This window comes from Furipterus horrens, unplaced genomic scaffold, assembly GCF_987537825.1.
Source record: "Furipterus horrens unplaced genomic scaffold, mFurHor1.1.pri manual_scaffold_6, whole genome shotgun sequence".
Lineage (NCBI taxonomy): Eukaryota > Metazoa > Chordata > Mammalia > Chiroptera > Furipteridae > Furipterus > Furipterus horrens.
Window position 1 is genome coordinate 90,873,758 of NW_028327176.1, and position 25,047 is coordinate 90,898,804.

The 25,047-nt window shown below is 43.1% G+C and overlaps 1 protein-coding gene across 2 annotated transcripts in view; it reads left to right on the forward strand.

Moving 5' to 3' along the window:
- TBC1D22B (TBC1 domain family member 22B) overlaps positions 1 to 25,047 on the forward strand; it is a 97,570-nt gene that overhangs the window by 47,339 nt on the left and 25,184 nt on the right. The window contains exons 6-10 of one of the 2 annotated variants that reach the window (XM_090282329.1): positions 33 to 161; positions 1,433 to 1,498; positions 4,814 to 4,928; positions 22,346 to 22,452; positions 22,899 to 22,974. In XM_090282329.1, coding sequence (XP_090138455.1) covers positions 33 to 161; positions 1,433 to 1,498; positions 4,814 to 4,928; positions 22,346 to 22,452; positions 22,899 to 22,974 — 493 coding nt within the window. Of the gene's footprint in view, positions 1 to 32; positions 162 to 1,432; positions 1,499 to 4,813; positions 4,929 to 22,307; positions 22,453 to 22,898; positions 22,975 to 25,047 lie in introns of both variants that reach the window. The other variant, XM_090282330.1, reaches the window with a different exon arrangement.

A 25,047-nucleotide genomic window follows, 5' to 3' on the forward strand; every position in this document is an offset into this window, starting at 1 on the left:
TGTCCCCATCTGACTAGCAGTCCTGTCTATAGGGCTATCTCCCAGCCAACAAGGAGAGGAGGAAGTTAACCCTGCAGCGGAAGCGGGAGGAATATTTTGGCTTCATTGAGCAGTATTATGACTCTCGAAATGAGGAACATCACCAGGATACCTACAGACAGGTACAGTCATCACCTGCTGCCCTTCTGCTTACTTGTCATATAATCTTAAGGTATGTGCCCTGGAAGTACTATTAGGTGCAGGTTTTCCAAGTCTTTAGGCTATAGTGTACTGATTAGGAATTAAATTTATTCCCGGGAGTATGCAGAGCAGGTATTGGGGGTCTAGGAAAAAATATTTATTCCCTGAACTGCTTCCCCTCTTTCTAATTCAGTAGCTCTAATTTTAGCCATTTTAAATAGATTTTTCCTCCTGGCCAGTGGCAGTGCTTCTCAAATTTAATATACATACAAATCACCTAGGATTTTGATGGAATCCCACCTAGGGATTGTGATAAAATGTAGATTTTAATTCAGTAGGTTTGGGTGAGACCTTCACGTCTAATGAGCTCCCAGGTGATAGCAACACTGTTCCACAGACCTCACTGTGAGTAGTAGGGGTGTGGGACACAAGATGCAAGATGTGTTCACTCAGGAGTGGTCCAGTCCTTCAGGACTGTGACACCAGTGTCTGTTCAGCCTCCCATGTCTGTTGGTCTGTCTGCAGGAGCTGTCACCATCAGCAGCCTTGGCATCATTACAAATAGTGGCCCCCACAGCCTGCAGGAAAGTGGGGGAAGGAGAAGAGGAGTCTGGTGGTTGCAGAAGAGGGAAAAGACTGGGAGAGGCAGCTGTCTACAGCAAGCCCAGCCACTGCTGACACAGTCCTTATGATTGTTAATCCCAAGGCCAAAAACAACAGTAGTGACCTTTTTGGTAACAGAAGCCAGAACTTTTGGTGCCAGTTACTGAAGGTCAGCTTCCCCTGGTGTTTCCCCACTTATGTATCATGACTTCATGAGCAGGTCCTTCTTGGTTCCTTATTCTGGCATGTTTTTGTGGTTGTCAGAGCTCTCTTAGTTCCTGGAAACTGTTGGTGAGTAAGATTCGGAAAGGGATACACATTTTGATCATACCTATTAAAGAAGCACCAGCTCAGAGTGAAACAGACTTCAGAGCAATAGGGAAAAGCAGGTAATTCTCTTAGTTGTGAAACCTATTGCTTTTTGAGATAGGTGATTTTTTGTGGGAAGGTTTCCTCACTGTTCAGTAAATGTATTTCGGATGGACAGGTAGGTTCAACTAGACTTTTTTTTTTTTTTGTATGTCAGTTAATTCTTTCTAAAGATAAATTGTGCTCGCACTCTTACTCCCTTGATCCTGTTTCTTATTAAGAAGATAACTTCTCGAACAAACTTGCATTTGTGTTTTTGGCCATGGCTTCTCTTTTTCAGATCCACATTGACATTCCAAGGACGAATCCTCTCATTCCATTGTTCCAGCAACCACTTGTACAGGAGGTGAGGGAAGTACTTAACATTCTTGGCCTCCTCCCCTCATACCTCTGTGACACCTGTTCTGCACGGATGAGTGCGGGAGCCTTCTCTCCAACCACGGGCAGGTTTACAGATAATTGTGATAATACCTGTAAGCAGATATGGAGCTTTGGTCCCTTCAGAGCACTTTCTTGTGCATTCTCACTTGATCTTCATAATAAACCCATGGGCTGAGTCGTGCTGATACTTTAAAGGACTTGCCCAGAGTCTTAGGATACCTCATGACAGAATAAAGACTAAAGCCCACTTCTTAGGATTCCTAGACCTGTGTGTGCTGTACTTTATCATGCTGGGATAATGCTTTTTAAAAATTGTCAGTATGTGAAACAAAATTTACCATTTTAACCATCTTTAACTATACAGTTCAGTGCTATTAAGTACATTAAACAATAACTAACTCTGTATTCCCCCGCAACCACCATTCTATTTTCTCTCTGAGTTTGACTACTCTCAGTACCTCAAAAAAGTGGGATCATACAATATTTGTTCTTTAGTGTCTAGCTTATTTCACTTAGCATAAATATCTTCAAGGTTCTTCCATGTTATAGCATGTGTCAGAATATCCTTCTTTTTGAAGGCTGAATCCTGTTTCATTATATGTATATAATACATGTTGTTGATCCAGTCATCTGTCAGTGGACAGTTGGGTTGCTTCCTCCCACCTTTGGGTATTGTGAATAATGCTGCTATAAACATGGGCAGGCAAATATCTGTTTGAGTCCCTGGTTTAAATTCTGCGTATATACCCAGAAGTTGAATTAGTAGTGATACTTGGAGACCTAACAAATTAGGGAAGCACATGGAAGGTGGCAGGGGGACTATTATCTTTTGCCCAAGCAGTAACTATAAACTCCTGGAGATTAAGCATTGCCTTTACAGCTCAACAGTCGCTGGGGCACTGGGTTTAAGTGATCTTTGAATTGTACTTTCAGGTATCCTCATAATGGGGAGGGATGGTGGTAAAAATGTTCAAAATAATTTATATTGACTTTAGGTTATGTTCATAATTCTGTTCAATTATAGATGTCTCTATTGGTGGATCCCTCATGACTTCCCAATAGCATAAAGAAGGTTTGAGGGTGACACCATTATTTTACCTGTAAGAGTTCAGCTCAGAGGAAGCTAACAATCCATTCAGGATCCTTTGTGTCTCCATACGGTTTCCTACAACTGACCCAGCCCTGCTTTTCCTCATTTTAACTTGGAGATGCTCAGATACTTCTACCTCTGCGTGTTTACTCTAAATTTAGAGACAGGGAAAGTAGTTTGTTTAAAAGGCTTCTTTGAATACAAAGAAGGAAAGTCAAACTGTAGCCTTTTCAATTTTTCTCAAATCACTGTTTTATCTAGCAGACTCTAGTCCTCTTAAACAGAGTAAAATGCTAACCAAGGAGCAGAGAACTGAGTAACCCTGAATACTGAAAGACTTGCTTTGCAAACCTGAAAGGTACTTCGGCATTAACTATAGTAAGTCAGAGTTACCCACACCGGTAGAAGAGGTGTAGAAAAACCTTCAGGGATTACCCTCTTCTCCTGTCTCTGCAAGAGCAGATTATCCCAGTCCTTTTCTGTAGTGAAGATTCCATGGTCTCCAGGGGTAACCAGGTTTGATACTGTTCAATTTCCATCTCTTTGTCATCTTCTTTTGTATAGCATGAGTGTGTCTGCAGTGCCTTTTCCTTCCTATAGAGGGATTATTGCAGGTCCTAATTGTGAATGGCTAGCTGTTGGCCATTGTTAAAGCCAGTCACCGAGGCTTTGTATGTTCACAAGGGGCTGAGAGTGTGGAGTAGAGGCCCTGGTAAATCCTTCAGAAGGACTGACCTGGAGGAGCTTTTAACAGAGACATCCAGACAAACACAGGCCACAGGAGGTGTGAGGAGACAGAGTGGGGTAGAGAATCCTTGGGATCTTCCTGGACATGGTGGGTCTAGCTTGACCTACTGTTTCAAGGGAGGGAGGGTCATTCAGCAGCAGAGAGGAAAGAATGTAGGCGAGCCCCCATTAGAGGGTTGAGTCTAACACAAATGAGGACACCCTGCCCTTCCCTCAGCCCCAGAGGACAAGTGGGCAAGTCTAGTGGAGGCAGAGAGACCAGCTCCTTCCAGACAGCATTGTTCTCATGGCCTGGAAGTGCAGGAGTGTTGACAGTGGGAATGTTTCTTAGCTCTCTGCCAACTGGAAGGGGCTGGGAAATGGCCTGTATTGTGTCTTTAGATTCTTCTCTTCTCTCCTACACTAGCTACTCAACTCCAAAACCATGCAGCCATTTCTTTTTTACTGTTCTCCCTGGGAGCTCTTCTTTCCCTCCGCCTGACCTCTGAGAGGGCCTCTTCATTCTGCCCCCAGAGCCAACTGTTTAGGGCTCTGCAAGCCCACGTGCTATGGTGGCCCTGTACTTCCTGTCCCTCTGCACGTCACCAACACCTGTCACCCTCTGTGTGGTTCACAGAGACATGAGCAGTCCATGTGCAGTCCTGGAGTTGTGGTTGGCGGGATGAAGCCAGAGAATAGGGGAAAAGCTCAGAGAGCCTAATGAAAGCAGAGGGGAGTGTAGCTGAATGGGACAGGGCCAGACTCTGTAAAGGGACCATAAAGTTCTCTTCTTTCTCCCCATTCTAAGCCTCTGGCCTTTTGTGGCTAATATACTTAACCACAGAAGCTCTTCCTTGGGGGACCTGGCTGATTTCTCTTTTCTCAGGTTTCCAGCTGCAGGAGTCCATAGGATTTTGTTTATTTAACTCACTGTCCCCAGCAAGTGTCTGGGTTGCATCCTGATATATGAAGTGACTTCCTGCATTTATTGTCTGTCACTAGATCTTCCGTCTCAGCAGGGAGAAAAGAGAGGGTGGTAGAGAAGGTATTTCCTATCTACATCCTGTAATGACAAAAAGAGATTTAGCAAAAGTATCAGAACTTAGATGTTCTGATACTTGCTCTGGGAACTAGAGAAACAGTGTCTGCAAATGGTGTCCTGAATCAGTGACACCTATTGAGAACCTTTTTCTGAGCCGGTGTGTTGCCATCCTTTCCTTCTCCTAATTTGATATCACAGTGGCTAGATACTGAAAAGATAAAAGGGCAAGAAGCATCTACCTCTGCTTAAAAACATTGGTGTCTTAGAAACCTTTTATATTTCTATACTTCATCTCATAGTATTTAAAAAATTTTTCCTACAAATTTTACAGCAACCCTGAGATGAATTGTGAGGTAGGTAAATGGAGGGAGGGAATGTATCCCCATAGTTTAATAGTTATGTCTTCTTTCCTTCTTTCCTAGATCTTCGAAAGAATTCTATTTATTTGGGCCATCCGACACCCTGCCAGTGGGTATGTCCAGGGAATTAATGACCTGGTCACTCCGTTCTTTGTCGTCTTCCTATCAGAATATGTGGGTAAGAAGCATGAGTACCAAGTTGAACAAGCTATTGTTCTTTCTTATCTTCAGTCTGTTTGTTTTTCCTGAGCGCAGCCAGTAGGCAAGTCTTGCTAACAAAGGATAGTGGCTTTAGAGTGCTAAGCCTGTTTTAAGGTAGCAAGCAGCCTGGAATTTATCTCTTGAGATGGTTACAAATCTCACCTAAAAAGACCAGCTTTGTCACAATAATGGCCAAATTGATATGTTCTTCCATAAACAGATGATTTGATAATTTATTTAAGGTCATTTTAGGATTATTTTGAACTTGCCTGAAACACAGGCCCTCATCCACGATGCTGGAATTTTAGACTGTACAACAGATCGGCTGCCCCACTTTAGTTTACATGCTATTTCTCGGAACAGGATGTGGACATGTAGGGGGGAAAGGTCGTGGCACCAGAATCCAGCTCACATTGGAGGTAATGGGATGGACCAGGGAGAGCCCCAGCACCTTGATTTCTTCCCCTCTTCCTTCACCTCTTACTTACCCCATTGGTTCTTGTCACTTTGGGTGGAGAGATTGGATGTCTCTGTGGCAGTTAGGTTTTCTTGCAACCCCAGCCTCCTCTCCTGGCCAGGCCTAAATTAGGCAATCTTAAACAGATTTGAGAATCTTCCACTTTTTCTTTTTTTTTGGTTTCCTTAATCACTTGTACTAAGAAATTCAGAGGAAAACCCATCTGTCATGGCCTGATGCTTTGTTCTCTTAAAGAGAAGCTCATGTGGGAATCAACATTGAAAAGGGTCTTAGGAAACCAACCATCTAACTCTATACTTCACAGATGGGTTATAAGATTCCCTGCCCTCTTATTAGTACAGGGCTAGGACTAGAACCTTTTTTTTTTAGACTTGGAGGTGGGGGAGAGGTACGTTTTATGGTTTTTGGAGGAAGCCATTGCGGGGGGGTAGAAGGGTCATGAGGAGTGGACTCGAGTCCACTTGGCAGGGGAAGGCTAAGAAATGTCTCACTTGATTCATCCCATTCAGGTTTTCTTTGGGGCTTAATGGGATGATATTTTGGTTTTTCATAAGGCAGTTTCAAAAAGAAAGACAACTGAATGACATAATCCTGGTTCTCCTTAAGTGAGAGCAATCAGGGCTGAACTGGGAGTAAGGGTGGAAGGTCACTCTTGCCCACTCTGCCAGGTGATCCCAAGCAAAAGCGAGACTAGTGAAAATTCAACTGTTGAAAGCATATAAATAAAGCTTTTGCTAGAGGACTTTTCATTTCCCCTCACATTAATAGGTCAACTTTTAGAGACAGCTTAATTCTTTGTGTTTAATTTTATTAAGAGCAGTGCAGCTGATCTATTGGGATTTTTTTTTTTTTTTTTTTTTTTTTTTTTTGGCTGCTTCTTGCAATAGCACTTTTCTAAAGCAGTATTAAAGGATGAGCCTAGAAAGGTATTAATTCACTCATTAATCTACATTTGAAGTCTAAATGCTGGCATGAAATCTTGGTAACAGTATTACACCAATTAAAAATAATCCTGAGCAGCTGTTCTAGTTGGATTTAATTACCTTGTTAGCTGCCATTTATATTTTGTGCCAAAATTTTCTTTATTTTCTAAAGGTGTCCATCACATTATTGCCTCAACCCCATCAGTCCCACCACGTATTCTGATCTTGGTATTCGGTTTGTCAGTTCTACCTGCTGACAGTGAAAGCACTGCTGACCCACAGTGTTTGTGAGTGCGGCACGGGCTTCTCGTGCCAAGCCTCCGTGGTGCCCAGTGTCACCCCTGCAACAGACTTCAGATTATCTTCTCCTACATCTAGGAAGATGGCACCCACTCAGATTTTACAAAAATTTTAACTATGTTACGTTTCAAGCATATGTAAAAGTAGAAAAAATAGTACTATGAAACCCTTTATACTTATCACCCAACTTCAACAATCAGTCTTGTCTTATCTATACCTCTATTCATTCTCCATCCCCTTATCTTTGTGAGTTATTTAGAGCTAATCAAGCATCAGAGCATTTCATCCATAACTATTTCCATATGAACCTCTAGAACATAATGATTAAAGAAATGCACAGCCGTAATGCAATTATTACATCTAAAAAGTAATAATAGCTCCTTAATGGAATATCATATACAACAGTATTTAAATTGTCCTGATTCTTATAACTACATCTTAACAATTTGAATCAGTGTCCAAATCGGGTCCACACATTCCACTTGGTTGATACATCTCATCAGTTCCCATTTGTCTTTCTTTCCCTTAGGACTTGGTAGTGTTAGTCCTTATTTTTACAATTTCCAACCTAGGGTTTCGCCATACCAAGCAATAATATTACCCTGATATTTAAAAGCACTTTAGCCTTTGCAAAGTACTTTGATATAATTGGTTTCATTTACTAGGCCCCAATATCTTTTTTAAGGTAAGTGTATCAACCCATTTTATAGGTGAGAAATCCAAGGCTCAGAGGTTTAATGAGCTTTTGAAACTCAAACCCAAGTCTTCTGATTTTATTGCCTGTGCTCTTTATATTACTCAGTGGTGTCTCATCAGATCCTTGTCCTTGGACCTCTAATGGCTCCCTCTACTCCATTCTCTGCTCCAAAGCAGGTAGCAAGCACATTTCTTATTGCTCCATGCCTTTAAAAAATTGCAGAAGTACATGTTCATAAAAAAAAAAATCAAAACAATTTATAAGTGTTATTACTGTCTCCCCCCGCCCACCCCCCCAGAGATAACTACCACTCTTGACCTTTTGGTTTGTGCTCTTTAGACCTTTTCCTGCATGTGGATGGATCTGCTTTTTTTTTTTTCTTTGTTGCTTTTGGAAAAGTGGTATCAAACTATCCATACTTTTCTGTATCTGCTTATTTTAATTCACAAATATGGCCACCTTTCCAAGTCTGGACACACATATCTACCCTACCTTATTATTTTCAGCAATTACATTTATTTTCATAATAAGACTGTACTATAGTTTATTTAACAATTCTACAGAATGACATTTAAACTGTCTACAACTTTTAGCTGTTATAAATAACATTGCAGTGAATATCCTTGTACATATTTTTCTTGTTCATTTGAGTTAAAATATATCTCTGAATGAGAGTCCCTGGAAGTGAAATTGCTAGTCCCAAGAGTATGCCAAAAAGGTACTACTAAATTACACTTCAAAAAAGTTTATACCAGTTTATACTCCAACCACTGATGTTTGAGTGCATTTTTCTTCACATCCTGAGCAAAACTGGGCCTCTCGGTCCAGTTGTATTACAACAGTCTGGCACATATACCACCATGGTTTGTGTTTCCATATTTATTTTTGGTCTTGTTTTATGAGAGGTTTTTGTAGATTAGATATATTTATTCTTCACGTGTCGTGTGTTAAAAATATTAGGTTGAACTGTTACAGAACCCCTGGGCTGCTCCAGTTGAAAAACAAACCCACGGGCTCTTTAGTTAGGGGCCCGATTGCCCGCCGCCAAAATTATAACTCTCAATACCAGAGTTTGGTGAAAAGAAAAAGAATTGTTTATTTAACAGTTATATAGATTTAGTTATTTGCGGATTTCTGTTATTAAGTCTTATGCTCTTTAAAACACCCACAAACACATATCCTTGCCTCCCCACCTTCCAGACCAGGCTAGTTTTAGGAAAGTCAGAGAAACTGTTCCCCTACTTTCCAAACACAGTTCAGCTTTACCAGCAGCTGCCAATCATTCAATCTGATTGGGGAGGTCCTTTCTGTGCTGTGGTGCCCTCCAGCTCTCAATGCAGAACCACCTGGATTCTTAGCCTCCTTGCAAACTGTCTTCTTCCTGAAAACTGCGTGGATCTTCTCTCCTTCTCAAAACTGCATGGCGAGAGCCTCTTAAAGCAGCCTGGAGACCCCTTCTCCAAGCCACATGGAGGGAGCACACGAGAGCGGGAGAGCGAGAGAGCCCGAGAGCTAGCACGCGAGAGAGAGAGAGAGAGAGAGAGAGAGAGAGAGAGAGAGAGAGAGAGAGAGAGAGAGAGAGAGAGTGAGAGTCAGAGCGCCAGAGCGTGAGCGCGCCAGAGAGAGAGTCAGAGTGAGAGCAGGAGCGAGAGCCAGAGAGAGTCCGAGCTAAAATGTCTGCAGCTGCTTATATATCCCTGACTGCGTCATCTGACGCAGTGGGCGTTGCAAACAGTTCTGACCATTCACAGAACCTTACGTAGGCTCTGTGTGCTTTCCATACCGTCCCCTGGTTCAAGACTCCTCCCATCTGCCTGAGGCTTTGGATGCATTAAATCCATTTGCATAAGAAAGACAGTAGCCACCAGCCTCAGGCATGTGGAAGCATTTGAAAAGCTGCTTACTTCTCCCCATCCCCCAGCAGCAAACTCTGGGGATTTTTGGACTCCCCTGTTTCTGTAACAGAACCACATGAAAATGCTAATATTCAACCACTTTTGACCTGTCCTCACAGAAATTTTACATGGTTCAACCTAATATTTTTTTTTCTCCCAGATCATTTGTCTTTTTGTCTATTGTGTCTCATGTATAACTTCCTAATTTTCACATAGTCAGATCTTTCCATTTAACAAGTATGTATTGAGCTCCTACTATGTGCCAGGAGATAGAGCAACTAAATTGACAGACTTGGGCCCTGTCCTGTAGCTCCTCCCATTGAGGTGTGGGAGGAGGGTGGTCCACAAACAAGTACTAAACAAGTCATTGCGAAGTGTGAGGAGGACAAGGAGGAAACACTCCTTCTTTATGGCTTTTGGATTTGTTATCTTGCTTAGGAAGTCTTTCCTTCCCCACCCCAATATTATAAAAGTACTCTCCCATGTTTTCCTTTAATAGTCTTGTAGGTTTGGATTTACATTTAGCTTTTCTTTTTAAGACTTTATTTATTTTTAGCAAGAGGGGAAGGGAGAAAGAACATCAATGTAGGAGAGAAACATCAATCAATTGCCACTCACACACGCCTGGACCAGGAACTGAATCCACAATCCAGGCATGTGCGACCTTTCACTTTGCGGGATGACACCCAACCAATTGAGCCACACCAGTCAGGGCTACATTTAGCTTTTTAAATTTTATTAGAAAATTATTGTTCTGTGTGGTGGAGGTTTTGATTTTAAGTTACTGTTTCAACTGGATAGTTCATTGTTTCTACACCATTTATAAATAGTACATCCTTTCTTCACTGCTGTGGAATCCCTCTTCATGATATAATATAAGTTACTTTGTTACATATTTCTACTTATTTCTTTCCCATTTATCTCCATTTCTATGCAAGTACCTCATGGCTTGGATTTTTGAGCTTTATAGTATGTTTTATTATTCCAGGGCTGATCTCTTTCATGACCCTTTCTAAAAAGTTGTCCTGGCTCTTCTTCTAGATGAACTTTAGAATCAACTTGACAAAATCATGAGGTAGGGAGCTCTTTAGAATTTTTATTGGGGTTGCAGTAAATTTATAAATTAAGTTCCATGTTTTTTTTTTTTTGTAGCAGCTTTATTGAGATGTAACTCATATACCATACAACTCACCCATTTAAAATATACAGTTCAAGCCCTGGCCAGCGTGGCTCAGTTGGTTGGAGCATTGTTCCATAAATCAAAAGGTTGTGGGTTTGATTCCTGATCAGGGCACATGCCTGGGCTGCAGATTTGGTCCCAGGTCAGGGCACATGCAAGAGGCGACTGATCAATGTTTCTATCTCATATTGATGTTTTTCTCCCTCTCTCTCCCCCTTCCTTTCCCTCTCTAAAATCAATAAACATGTCCTTGGGTGAGGATAAAAATAAATAAACAAATATTTTAAATATGCCATTTAATAGTTTTCAGAATATCTAATAGAGTTGTATAACCCATCACTACAATCAGTTTTAGAATATTATCCCCCAAAAGAAACCCTGTACCCCCTTAGCCATCAACCCCAAATCCCCCTTCCCCTCTACACCTAGGCAACCGCTAATCTACTTTATGTCTCTGGATATGCCTTTTCTGGACTTTTCATAAAAATGGAATCATACAATATGTGGTCTTTGTGTCTGACTTTTTCACTTAGCATATTTTTTATGTTTAATGAACTTTTATTATCAGGCTGTGTCTTCTAAACATAATCATTACACAGCATTTCTGACAGGAAACCCTAAGAGTAAGTTCTGACTTAGTCTTTAAAAGACAACTTTGGAATTTAGTATCCTAGTAGATAAAAGTTCAATTCTTAGTATTATCCTTAAAACAGAGTACATAGTATTTACTCTCTTGAATATTTCTATAAGGTAAAGACAGATAAATCCCCAAAGGCCTTGACATTTTAGGACATTGTTCATGCGTCTCTATTAATTTACTCGTTAAGCTCTGTGATTCTTTGCATCCAAGTGAGATACTTTACTGAACAACGGACCACCTCTTAAATATGCAGTCTTTACAGCACACAGGGTGTGGATAAAACATCAAGAATTGACACTTAGAAGTCTTATCCAGGCTGGTTTAGCCATCTACAGATGTCTAACCCAAGAGCATGGTTATCAGTCTTTAATTGGAGGAGTAACAACAAAATAAAAATAGTTACAGTTTATTTATTTACATATGGATGCTTACCTTGAGTGGGCTAAAGCCTTGTTAATTATTATTTTATTTGAGCCTCACAATAATCCTGTGAAGTAGGTACTTTCATTATCCCCATTTTATAGGTAAACCAGCTGAGGATTAGAGAGGTTAATTAACTTGCCAAGGTCAGATGACCAAAAGGTTAGCATATTTTTGAGTTTCATCCATGTTGTAGCATGTGTCAGCACTTCATTCCTTTTTATTCAATAATATTTAACTGTATGAATATATCACACTTCATCTGCTCATCAGTTGAGGGATATAAATTAAGTTTCAAAGAAACAAAGCATACAGATTTCTCTCCAGTCTCAAGGCCTTTCTTGAACATAAATACAACATTGTGGTCTTCAAGAATAATTCTTTTGTCTGAGTAATAATCCTTTTATCCCCTTCTCTAATGGTGCCATATCCTAATAAAGGCAGCTACTGTAAAAGGTTTTTGCTATGATCTCTTTGATATGACACTCCCTAGTTGAAGAGGCCTCAGGTATCCTTTCAGGGAACAGGCCAAGCAGTTGCCCTCGGCATTATCACCAGGCAGCTTCCCCCCACCACCCCATCTTACTGAGCAATGGGGTGGAGGATCTGTCCCACCAAGAGCTGTGGGACCCATGTGCCACCTGGGCATTGTTTGTCCTCTCTCCTATGTCCTCTCCCAATTATTCTCTATCACCTTTATAGATTAGTGCCTGAGCTTGCTTCATGCTTTGTGTCATATTTTTTGTAAAATGATTGAAAACAGATCCAGACTTTCCCCTGAGTTGAGAGAGAAGTTGTTCATACTAGCCTAGCCCCCAAGCAGCTTCTTTATCTGCTGAAGCCAGCTGCTCATACGGAAGTGGGTCCTCTGGTAAGCCCACTGTGTCTGGGTCCAGGGATGACAGTGCTGGAGGGTCACCCCTGGGGAGATACAGTCTCTGGACTGTGATTTCTGAGACCGCAGAATACTTCCAGTCTCTAATCTCCAAAGTCTCTGGGTTTAGACGATATTATTATTATTATTATTAAAGATTTTATTTGTTTATTTTTAGAGAGAGGGGAAGAGAGGAAAAAGAGAGGGAGAGAAACATTGATGTGAGAGATACAGCAATTGGTTGCCTCATACACACCCTGACTGGGGGCCAAACCTCCAAACCAGATGTGTGCCCTGGCTAGGTATCAAACCAGTGACATTTCACTTTGTGGGACAATGCCCAGTCACCCAAGCCACATCCATCAGGGCTTAGATAATGTTATTGATCGGGCTCTGAACACATTAAGGTCAAAAGTAATTGGTAGGCCATCATTAAAATAAACTGGCGAACAGCAACTACTTAAGTGACACATGTGAGGAAATTACGTACGAGAGTGGGGCTAGGACATGTCTTGTTTTCAAAAGAAGAGTAGTGCTTGGTGATTTCTTTCATTACCAATGAAACACTAGTATCAAATAACTCCCTCTTTTCTGCAGGAAGCACTGGAACTCTCTAAAGGGAAGGCTTTCCTGTATTTCTGACTCATGCATCCAGTTCCCCATGTGACCTGTACACTTGTCATAGATGATCAGTAAGGAAGGGCTACATGTGACAGGGAATCCCAAACACTTTCAGTACCTTAAGCAAGACAAAAAAGCTAATTTCTCTCAACATTAGAAGTCCAGAGGTAAGTAGCAGAGGGCTTGTATTCAGGGGCCCAGGCTCCTTCCTCTTGCCGCTGTACCATTCTCATAGTGTGGCCTTCTTCTCATGATCCTGCACAGCTGTGAGTTCTACTTGGCACAGCTGTGCCTCGGCAGGTGAGGACCAGGAGAGGGAGGGAAAGGCGTGCTTCTTCGTTTAAGGACACTTCCAAAGTCCATGATGTTTGGGTTCGAGCCTCTTGTCTGAACTTAGTCTTATGGCCATAACTACCTGCAAATAAGGCTGGAAAATAGTTTGTATCCTAGGTGGCCAATACCCTTAGGGGTCCTGTCACCAAGGAAGAAGGGGACAGTCATTTGTAGACAGCTGGCAGTCCTTGCTACTGCTCATCTCCTGAGAATCATTGTTGGACTGACTCATCCCCTCCCCATACCTGGCCACCCCTTTGCCTCAGCAGCATTTCCTGTCACTTAATGTTAAGAATGGTTCATGATTGCTTTTTCTCAGTCTTTCATATCCAGTCAGCTACAAAGCTGTGGTGATTCTGTGTCCTGATTATTTCTTGAATCTGTTTCCCTCTCCATCCTACGACTGCCCTAGGTCAGGACTGAATGGCTGAAATGGCCGTGTGTTTTTCCGTCTCCGATTTCCTCCCCTTCAGACCCATCTTCCATACCGTTTGAACACAGACTTGTCCTTGCAGCCTTCTGCTTAAAACCCTTCAGGAGCACCTCATCGCTGCATGTTCAAGTGTCCAAGTTCTCTAGCTTGTCCAAGGCCCTGGGTGGTCTACGCCCTGCCTCACCCCTTAAACTCAGCAACTGGCATCAGCATTTTAAATCAAAAGCCTTGTTCTGAGCCATCCTTTTATCCCCTAGACTAATATTTGTGCCTCCTTTAAGACTCCCCTTTGTCCTGGAATCTTTCCCCAAGACGCCCTCCGCCCCCGCCACCCCATTTTGTTTGTAGCACTTTATTGTTTGTGTTCCCTCCTGCCCTCTCTACCAGACTGTATGATTCTTTGAGGCCAGAGACTATTTTAAACGTCTTTATATTCCCAGTGCCTTCATTTTGGTGCCCAAAATATGCATTCCACACATCTAGATAAGTGAATGAAAAGCTTGTGATAACTTCCAAGATATCCAGGAATGAGGGCTTTACTGGGCTTGGCCACTGGAGGGCAGTGAATTACATACAGTGTTCTGATACTGTGCTGAGTCAGCCAAAAGTTCTGTCTCTTTTGAGGGAAGGAGATGGAGAACCATCGTTCCTCAGCAAGTATTTAGGCACTGCTCTAGGCACTGGGGTTACGACCATAAACAGAGTAGGCAAAAATCTGTGCCTTTTGCTTCTAGTTATTCAAGGAAAATTGAAAGCTTAGCTCCCTAAAAGGCTATGCAGGAATATTCATATAGAAAAAAAATGTAAACAATCTAAATATTTGTTAACAGGAGAATGGATAATCATACAGTGGAAAAGTACTCAGCAATAAGAAAGGACAAACTACTGATAAAGGCAACAGCATGAAAGAAACCACTTCAAAAACCATTATGTTGAACAATAAAAGTACACATTGTATGACTACATTTAAATAGTTTAAAAATTATCTATGGCAATAGAATCAGAACAATGGTTGATTCTGATGGAGATTGACTGGGAAGAGGCATGGAAACTCTGGGTTGATGGAAAGGTTCTCTATTTGGACTGGGGCCATTTTTTGCACAGATGTATACATGTGTCAAAACAGAACTGTTCACTTTAGTCAACTATGTGTAAATTACATGTAAAATGAAATGCCTTTCCTACAGCTTAAATCCTGATGAGCAGAAACAGACATAAATAGAAAAATAGGTATTTGTTGGATTGTGGTAAGTGCTATGGAGAAAAATGAAGCAGGAAATAGGACAGCTGTACCCTGTTAGCAGGAGTGGGAACATAAGCAGGTTTTAAACAGGGTGCTGAGCTGGGGTCACCCTGAGAAGACAATCTTTGAGCAGAGCCCTGACTGAGTCAAGGGGGCAGGCCGTGCAGTTAGCTTTGGATAGTTAACACTCATTCTCAGAGGAAAGAAGGGAATATTAAAGACCCACATGCCCAGATATCATGGCCCTGCTGCCATGTCTGCTCCTGGGCTGGTGTGGATTATGCTCCAGCTCCATGCTCTCAGTTGCTAGGAGGCTTCATTCTTCTCTTGCATCTGACTCTGCATGTGGTGTCCGCCCTGGCCATCCTGTTCTTCCTAGTCTGGAGAGGTGTGGAGGCCAAAGATGAAATTGGACAGACTGATGGTGGGGTTTCATTATTGTCTTAAGAGCACATTCCTTTTTGCTTTTAAAAATGTAAACTTTATCCCTGGCTGGTGTGGCTCAGTTGGTTGAAGCATTGTTCTATAAACTGAAAGGTTGTGGTTTGATTCCTGGCCAGGGCACATACTTAGGTTGCAAATTCTGTCCTTGGGTTGTGGCATGTACAAGAGGCAACCAATCAATGTTTCTCTCTTGCATTGATGTTTCTCTCCCTCTCTTTCTTCCTCCTTTCCCCCCTCTAAAATCAATAAGCATGTCCTTGGGTGAGGATAAAAATAAATAAATGTAAACTTTACATTGAAATATAACATATTTTTAAAATATTTATTTATTTTCAGAGAGCGGGAAAGGGAGGGAGAAAGAGAGGAAGAGAAACATTGATGATGTGTGATCAGTCGCCTCTCACACACCCTCAACTGGGGACCTGGCCCACAACCCAGACACATGCCCTGGTCCCTGACCAGGAATCGAACCTGCGACCTTTTGGTTCACAGGCCAGCACTCAATCCACTGAGCCACACCAGCCAGGGTGAAATATATATTTTTAAAAGTACATATATCATACTGTGCACAGCTTGGTAAATTTCCCCTAAATAACCGGTGCCCGTATCAGGGCATGGAACATTTCCAGCATTGCAGAAGTCCCCTCGGGTCCCTTTCTAGTGCCCCTCACTTCTGCCCCAGCAAGGGTAACTACTACACTGACTTCTAACACGTCAGTTAGTTTTACCTATCTCTAAACCTTATATAAATTGAATCATATAGTAAGGATATTTCATTTTCTATTTTAGTGCTATTGGTTTGGAGGGAATTGCTGAGTGGAGCTGATGCAGAATATTTTAGCGCTCACCCTACCGGGGACTCTGACCCTTTCCTCAAGATGCCTCCTGGCCCCCGTCTTCACCAATGAAGCAACCTCATATGTGACAGGCAGTTGAGGATAATCTGAGGCTCTTTCCAGCAGTAGACATATATAAGGAGACAGCCAGTCAGAGTGCTGAGCAAGCTACTTTCAGCTGACACTTTTGAGAGCCGTGTGTGCATTTGGTGGGATGTCCAGTGCTGAGTTTCCTATCATGTAGGAGGTAAGTTATCTAGGGTCTTGTCACCTCTCAGATAAGACCTAGCCCACTCTCTCCCTGGCTCATGGCACGGGTGGTATATGCATGCTTACTCACTTGCTTGTTCACTCTCATCTGACCCCAAGAATAAGTGAGAGATTATAACAGGGAAGAAACTGGTAGCCAACATATTCAAGATGTCTGAATGAGGACCTTCTGGGCAGCTGACATTGGCATTGAGGGACCTGGACTTCCCAGAGCTGCTTCACAAACACAATGACATGTTGCCTACCTCGGTGAGTGGTCCTTGGGCACGTCCTAGAAGGGTAGGTGTGTGCTGGACCTGCCCTTTCCTTGCCCTCATAGCCTGAATACTCACAGAGTTTGGTCTCATATAACCTGGGGTCCTACAGGCGGTGCCAAGGGGCCAAGTTAACCAGCAGCCACTAATGTTTGCTAAAGAAAAGTAATACAGAAATCTGTGGAAAATATGGAAAATATGGTGGTATGTTGGTTTTTTAAGTTAATTTTACCCAGTGTATCATGACACACATAATACCCAGGCTACCCACACTGGGTAGTGGATAGTCTGAGAGTTTGTGTGTCATTCTGAGTTAATATTTCGCTTTTAATTAGTGACCTCATTGACAGACACAGTGTCAGGAAGGGCTCCATGGTCAGCTGCTGCTCTATGTCTTTAAAACAGCACGTCTCCTCTCACACAGTTTGGGCTGTCTGGGTCTCTGCTCTGTAGGAACCTCAGAAGTCTCCTGCGACCTCCTCCCTGGGAGAGACCAACTCTGCTACTCTCCCTTCTCTGTGCGGTGGTGTGACTTTTCTGGGGTTCGCCAATGTCCCTCTGCCCTCCAGACTAAGGTTTTCAGTGGGGTCCTTGTCTTAGCTGCTGCCATCAAATACCTGCCTGAGAGTACTAAATGATTAATATCCAACAAAACATTTTTATGGCACTTGAACTACTTAAAAATTATTACATATAGGTAGTTAAATGAATTCCTTGATACTTAAAACTGTGTTTTTTGGATGAAAAATTTACGTTTCTGTTTTATGAGGTTCTTAAGATGTGTGGCTGAAAAAAATTATATTTTCCTTTTCTTAATTTATTTACTTTTGTGCTCAGAAAATCTGTAAGGTATTCCTATGAGTTTAGTTTAAAAAACAAACAGTCAAGCAAAGACAGGAACCAGGTAAGCCAGAAGCTTTGAATAAGAGACAGCCATCTGCAGTTTGGTACCTGGGACCCTCCTGTGACTTCCAGGCAGGCCGTGTCTTTCTGACCCAGCAAGTCCCGGGAAATGCATAGAGCAATGAATGGACAAGTAACTCTTGTCAGTTTAAGCAAAACCCAAAGCTGTTGAGAAGTTCTTGAGGCATATATGAGGCTGATTTTAGACCCAGGACTTGGAGTTCTCAGAAAAGTAAACACTTGATACAACTCAAGTCCATTTTGTCAGCTAATAAAAGGGCTTATTTCTGTCCAGCCCAGAGTGGGCAATTTGATTTTATAAGGAGCTTTGGGTTTTCTCTTTTTAGATGTTTTGCCTCCTAAAATAGCCATAAAATACCCCTAAAATCTCTTTCCCTCCAGTCCGAGTCCTGGCTGCTGCATGTCTGTAAGGACAACTGAAGACACTCCTCGTTCGAGACTACGTTGCTGGCATGGTTTCCTATCCCAGCTCAATTATATGTTGAATTTTCTCAAGTGGAACATTTAATGATCCTTCTGAACAGACTATTTATGCTGAATAAAGCCCTTCAGAGAGCATTTGGGCCTCCCTATCTGCTGCACTCAGCTCACAGTTTTTTTTTACTGGACGGGTGAATTTTATCCTCCCAGCAGGCAGAACACTAGAACTAAAGTCTCTCCCCACTCTCTGAAGTGCTGGTAAGCTGTCCCCCTGTCTGCGAAAGCGAGGCCAGGCCTGGCGTAAGGGCAGAACATCGATGCCCCCGAGAGGGCTCAGCATCCTGTCTCTGGGTCCCCTTGCTCCCTGGACAGGCAGCTAAACGTTTGAAATTGGTACAGCTACCAAGGGTGGCACCTTAACCAACTTAAGACCCCATGTTGTTAGAGCTTCTCCTTAACACCACGTGGTGGAAATGGAAACTTTAAAAACTGACTTATTTTTAAGGCACATCCTGGAATTAGGTTTGGTTTGGTTGCAGATAACAGGAATCCAAAATAACAGAGGCTCTGAAAGTAACAAATGAGCAAACAAGAGAAACAAGCAAAACTCAGACACAGACAACAGTGCAGTGGTTACCGGAGGGAAGGTGACAGGCAGGAAAGGGTAAAGGGGGCCGGATATATGGTGATGGAGATGTGACTTTGGGGGATGGGCACACAGTGCAACATGCAGATCATGTGTCATAGAAGTCTGCACTTGAAACCTATAAATCTTGTTAACCAATATCATCACAGCACATTTGGTTTAAAAAACAGGCTGAAACAAGCTAGGAGTTTATGTATTCCTCATTTAATAACAATAACACTAGCTGACATTTACTGAATGCTTATTTTGTGCCAGCTCCGGTTAGCTTTTTTATATATTAACTTATTTAATCCTTATACAGGACTATCCTATGACACTGGTAAGAAGTTACCTCTTTAACAGATGAGGAATTGAGGCTCAGAAGGCAAAGCCATTTGCCCAAAGCCCACATAACTGGTGACTGAGGGAGTCAGGATTTGAGCTATACAGTCTGGCTGCAGAGTCTGTGCTTCTAATCACATACTATTCTGTCTGACAAAAAACCACAGGTCACCAGGGCTGATATGGCAGCTGTTTCCCCCATTGTTCTCAGGGACCCAGGCTTTTCTTTATTACTGTCCTTTTCCAGTGACATTTCCACTGCAGTGTTCTGGAATTGTAGAATACCTAAGGTGGAAAAGACCCTTCAGGTGATTATGGAGCACTGGGTTTTCCTTTGGGCACATGCTTGAGTAGTGGGAGTGGTTTTTGCCCTGAACCTGCCTTGTGGGTTTCACTTTTTTCTTACAAGGCTGTTCTCATGAGGGAGCATCTGGGACGGTTCATGTGAGCAGCTGTGCCACTAGAAAGGAAATGGCACTCTTTCCTCATGCACTGCTGTGAGCCTGGTCCTGGAGAGTGGTCTGGCAGTGCCCGTGGGCCAGAGCAGTTCTCGTCCTGGTGGAAGGGAGCATTTTCTCGATGTGTGTTTGTGGCAGTGGGAGTAAGGCACCTGGGCATCTGTGCCTGGGGAGCAGGTACGTCAAGTGGGGGAGGCATGTGTGGGGCTGTGAACTCGAGGTATGTACAGCCACATGCAAGGGCCTTAGAGAAGTAATACAAAGCAAGAAGAAAAGGAAAGATTATGAGTTGGGTCTTAGAGCTCACTATCATTTAACTAAATTAATAGTATATATATATATATGGCTGTCCCCCAGATCCCCAGAAAACATGACACAATAAAGTGTTTAAGTTAGGGAAAAAGAAGGATGATATTTCTTAGAAGGTCTTTTTTTTGCTCAGTGTAATTTCTTAAATGGACCCTTATTTATTATCTGAAGTCTTGGTTTCTGCAAGCTTTGTGTTATTTTAGAAAATCATCTTTATTCGTTTTTTTGGTGATAAAAGGCAAGTGTAGTCAATTTTTTTCTAAAATAATATAACTTTTTTCCCTGACTATAAAGATTATGCTTATTGTAGAAATTTTGAAAAGTCTAATAAAGCTTAAAGAAAATAAAAATCCTTGATCCCTACTGTAAGAACGGTGTCACTCAGAGAACCATGAGGAGGCAGAGAGCAGAAGGAAAGAAGTTTATTGAGGGAATTAGCAAGCGGGGAGGAAGCCGTGCCGCGAATGGCCCGACTCTGGGGTCCTAGGGAAGGAGGGGCTGTTTTATAGGAGGAAGAAAAAAGAAACCATTGAATTCAGTCGTTATCTCGCAGCTGCAAGTCTAGGGCTGATCAAGGCCAAACAGAGCTTGAGTTGATGCACCCCACTATCATGGGAAACTCCCAGGCAGCTGTAGGCGGGCGGGGGGAGGGGGGGATGGCGTGGGAACCAAGGCTGTCACCTACCATCTCGGGAATGAGCCCTGTAAACCTCGTGATATAGTTTGTCTTTCCACTGTGCTTACGTAAGCACACGTAAGTATTGTATATACGGTAGTTGAGAGTGTACCATAAAACATGTATTCCTTGTTTATTCCCTCAACACAGTGACATACTTTTCCATGTTATTACAAATTCCTAATAAACTACATCTAAAACTATATTGTGCCTACTGTGTGCCAGGCCTTGTTAGCATTTTACATGTATTAACATACATTTACATGTGTCTCTGCTTCAGGTTGGATTTTAGATTGTTTCCAGGGTCATAGCTTTTCTGGTAAAACATCCCACCTTCTCCAAAAGGGTTTTTACAGCCCTTCATGTTCATTTTAAAATGTTGTTTATACAAGAGGAGAATCTGAGAGTTGTTATTACATGTTGTCTCAAGAAGATTCAGTTGTAGGTCTTGGTAATCATTCTCATAAACGAACGTGCTGGATTCTGAATACATTTTGTCAGATCTCTGTGTCTCTGCAGCACCAGGGATCGCAGTGAATTTCCTGTTTTCAAAACAGGGCTTGTGGGTCTAAGGAGAGAAGGCCTCTTTGGTGCAGAACTGAAGGGCCTGAACATTTGCACATGTGGCCTCTGACAGGCATGCAGGAGCCTGTGTGTTGGGGTGGCCTGTCCTGTAAGGTGAGGAGAGACTTTCTTAGTACTTCCACCTCTGCGACAGGAAGGAAACATCATATGGCCTTTTCCTTCTTCGGGTTTCTAGAGGACTCCTTATGTTCTCCCACTGGGATCTCAGACCAGACAGATGACTTCTCACTCCTGTTACTTAGTATGGGGTTTCTGTGAGAGCTAATAGATGGTCCTCTTTAAAAGAGGTCCAATGCCCTGACTGGTGTGACTTGGTTGGTTGGGCGTTGTCCCATAAAGAGGGTTCAATTCCCGATCAGGGCACATGCCTGGATTGTGTGTTCAGTCCCCGGTTGAGGTGCATGCAAGAGGCAACCAATCGATGTTTCTGTTTCACATTGACGTTTCTCTCCCTCTTTCTCCGTCCCTTCCCCTAAGCAGATTTACTCAATGGAGAATTTTTTAGCATCTCAAATCTTTTTGTTGGCTATGCCCTTTGTGAATCTCCAAAGTGAGGATATGTAATGCAACATTTCTTAACCATGTTTGTCCCTGGAACCCCTTTTTTCTTGAGTACCCTATAGGATTTATGTTTTACACACCCCTTCTTAGGAACTACCAGCTCAGTGAAATTAAACCCTAGCAGTTACCATAGGTTTGGCCTGTCTCCCTTCACACGCTCATCTCCACTTCTGTGTGGTGAGGCTGTGGGCCTGCCTACTCAGAATTTGGGGATTCTGCCTTTAAAAATGAGCTGTGGGAGCTATCCGATCCCAGTTGCTCTTACTACATATGAGTGTGCTAGACAGCTCACTGAATTTCTGAAATCAAATAATTTTTCCAGACCATGTCCAGGGGGCTGGGTGTATAGCTCATTGAACATGAGACCTGAAGTATCTTTTTCTTAAATGGAATGAACAAATGCAGAGGGAGAGAAAGATATTTTGGACCCAGCAGACTTGGTGTGAGAAATGGCCTGTTCGGTGTTATAATGAGATTCTCAAGAACTCTCCTGGGTTTCGCTTGCTCCCCTGACAAGGGGAGGAGGGCAGGCCCTGTTCCTCGGCGTCAGGTTAGCCTGGCTCTCTCTTGTCCTAAAGGGCCCAATTGAAGACTCTGTCTTTCTCCATTTTTTAGAGAAGACCTCTGGACTTTCTTCACCTTTTCTTTTACAGAAGAGGATGTGGAGAACTTTGATGTGACCAATTTGTCTCAGGACATGCTGCGAAGTATTGAAGCTGACAGCTTTTGGTGCATGAGCAAGCTGCTGGACGGCATCCAGGTGAGCTGGTTCTGCCCTGCGGGTGGCCCAGGCCCAGGGCTTCCTGCAGGCCTTTGGGTTCCTTACTGCATCAGACAGCCTCCCCGCCCCCTAGCATGGCACCTCCCCTTTTTGGTTCATCCATCTCTGACTCTTTCGTTAGCTTTACAGCTTTCAAAAGGCAATGGTCTAGCATCCCCTGGAGTCTCGGGAAGTCTCCGTGTTGCCCTGGCTTTGTCATCAGAGCATGCTCCTTCCTGCTGCTGTGTACACGGGTCATGTCATTCGCCTCTGCAGAGGACGGCTCTCCCACACTCTGCTGTTCTGGAGATTTCTTTGTTCCCCCAAATACTGGCATCAGCTTCGGAAAAACAGCTTGTGTTTGTAAACGTGTTTCTGTGACTTCATGAGGTGGTAGCATGACTGTTTTGAGTCCCTTTTTACCCTGAGCTCTGTGTTGTTGGCAGGATAACTACACCTTTGCACAGCCAGGGATCCAGAAGAAGGTCAAGGCGCTGGAAGAGCTTGTCAGCCGGATTGATGGTAGGTTGGGAGGACTGGGAGTCCTCTAGTAATAGCACAGTGTGATTCTGACGCGGGCAAGTTATGCTGTGGGTGCCCCTCAGCCCCCTTCCAAGCACTGATGCTTTCTGATTTACTCTGTGCTGTTGGTGGCACCAGTATCCTTCCAACGCTCAACAGGAGGTGAGGTGAGAACTCTGCTGTTATTTCAAATTATTTTTCCTCCTTAGTTTTCTGTCACCAGGTTCTATCAGTTCTCTTTCAGCATCTCTCCTCAAATTCTCCCTTTCTTCTCCATTTTCCTACCTACTGCCCTGGGCCAGCCATGCCTCCTACAAACCTTTCCTCTTCCAGCCTCCTGCCACACAACGGCATCTTTCTGAAAGTGTTGTTCTGGGCACCTCCCTCTTCTGCTCCCAAACCTTCTGGGGCTCTCCATTGCTTTTAGCATCAACTCGGTAGCCTGTCCTTGTCCTTCAAGCGGTGAATGGGACTCGGGACTCCTGGACTTGACACAGGGTCCTCAAGTCTGGCTGATACTCCAGCAGGACTTCCCGTAGCTCCCATGGCCTGCTCAGGTGTCTCTTCATGCACAGAATGTCTTTGTGTTAATGGGAGCCTTATAGTAATTCCTTGGCTCTGGCTTGGAATCATGGAATGTTAGAACTAAAAGGCAACTCAGGAAGCCCTGCTTGACTAATGAAGAAACTGAGGCCCAGGGAGAGAAGTCAGAGTTAGGTGTTATGAAGAACACATAGAGCCTAATAGCGACGTCCGTTACGTGGGATCAGCAGCACCAGTTAAGTTGTAGGGCTTCCTTAGGACTTCAGCAGCTACTGCACCAACTAATACATCTCACTTCCTGGTTTTCCCCATCGTGGATTTTCTGCATTAGCTAAGCTTTGCCTTCCCTCCCATACAGAAATTGTACATCTTTCTCTCTTTTCTCAGGTTCTCTTTTCATGAAACCTCCCCTGATTTGTTCCGCTCACTTCAGCTTCCTTTTATGACTTAGGATTTCACTCTTCCACATTCATTTGCTTATTTTCAGTTGTTTCCTCTACATGATAGGTGGGATGTTTTTTCTCTTATCACCCTGACACAGCTGTTAGCCTCAGGGCGGGGCCCTGATTTAGGTCTCTGGCGTCCCTCACCTGGATTCCGGTACTGGGTGCGTGCTGTCAGACTGGGGTGCTGAGCTGGCTGACACCCCAAAGGCTGTGGTTTCTGCCGCAGGCTGCCCTGGCCTCATGTTTTCTGCCCTCACACGTACCTGATGAATAAAGGCACAGAACTTCAGCACAGTGGATTTTTCAGTGTGTATATCTTTATCCTTTGAATTATAGAAGTAATGGTTATTGCAGAAATTTAAACAGTTCAGAAAAACACAAAATACAAAGTAAAAATCCTCCCCTTCTTTAATTTCTACCCACCAGAAATAACCATTGTTAATAGTTATTCTTTCAAAAATTGTATTAGGTATTTACCACATGCCAGGTGCTGTTGTAAGTAAGCACTTTTATTTTCTCATTTTATCTTCTCTCAAACCTTCCAAGGTGTGAGTCATTATCTCCATTTTATAGGTTAGAAACTGAGGAGGATAGTGATATAAAGAAATTCTATTAAGTATTATTTGAAAGACTGCACACACAGCGATGGAAGTGGGAGAACCCTTCTGGTTCAGTCTGGGAAGGCAAAAGTAGAACAGGGATGGGGTTTGTTTTGGGGTTGTTCCAGGATACCACGCAAACACCAAGGGGTGGGAGCTAGGGGATCTAGTTTCCATTGAACACAGTGAAGCGCGTTCTGGTGAATCACTCAATACTTCTGTGGGAGAGGCTGCCCTTGAGTGGAGTCAGTGAACCCCTTTCACTGGCAGGGTTGAAGTCCCTGCTGACTGCCATCTGTCAGGGTAGCTGAGGAGGAAGTCCTCCCCGTCAGGAGGGCGGCCTAGGTGACCCCCAGTTCTTTTCCATTCTGGCTCCTTCTCTGATGAGTAATAAGGTCAGGCAGCCAAGTGAGCCTTATGTCCCCTGTTTTGTGGCTACAGCACCTCTGTGAAGGAAAAGAGATGCCTAGACCATTCCTCTGGGA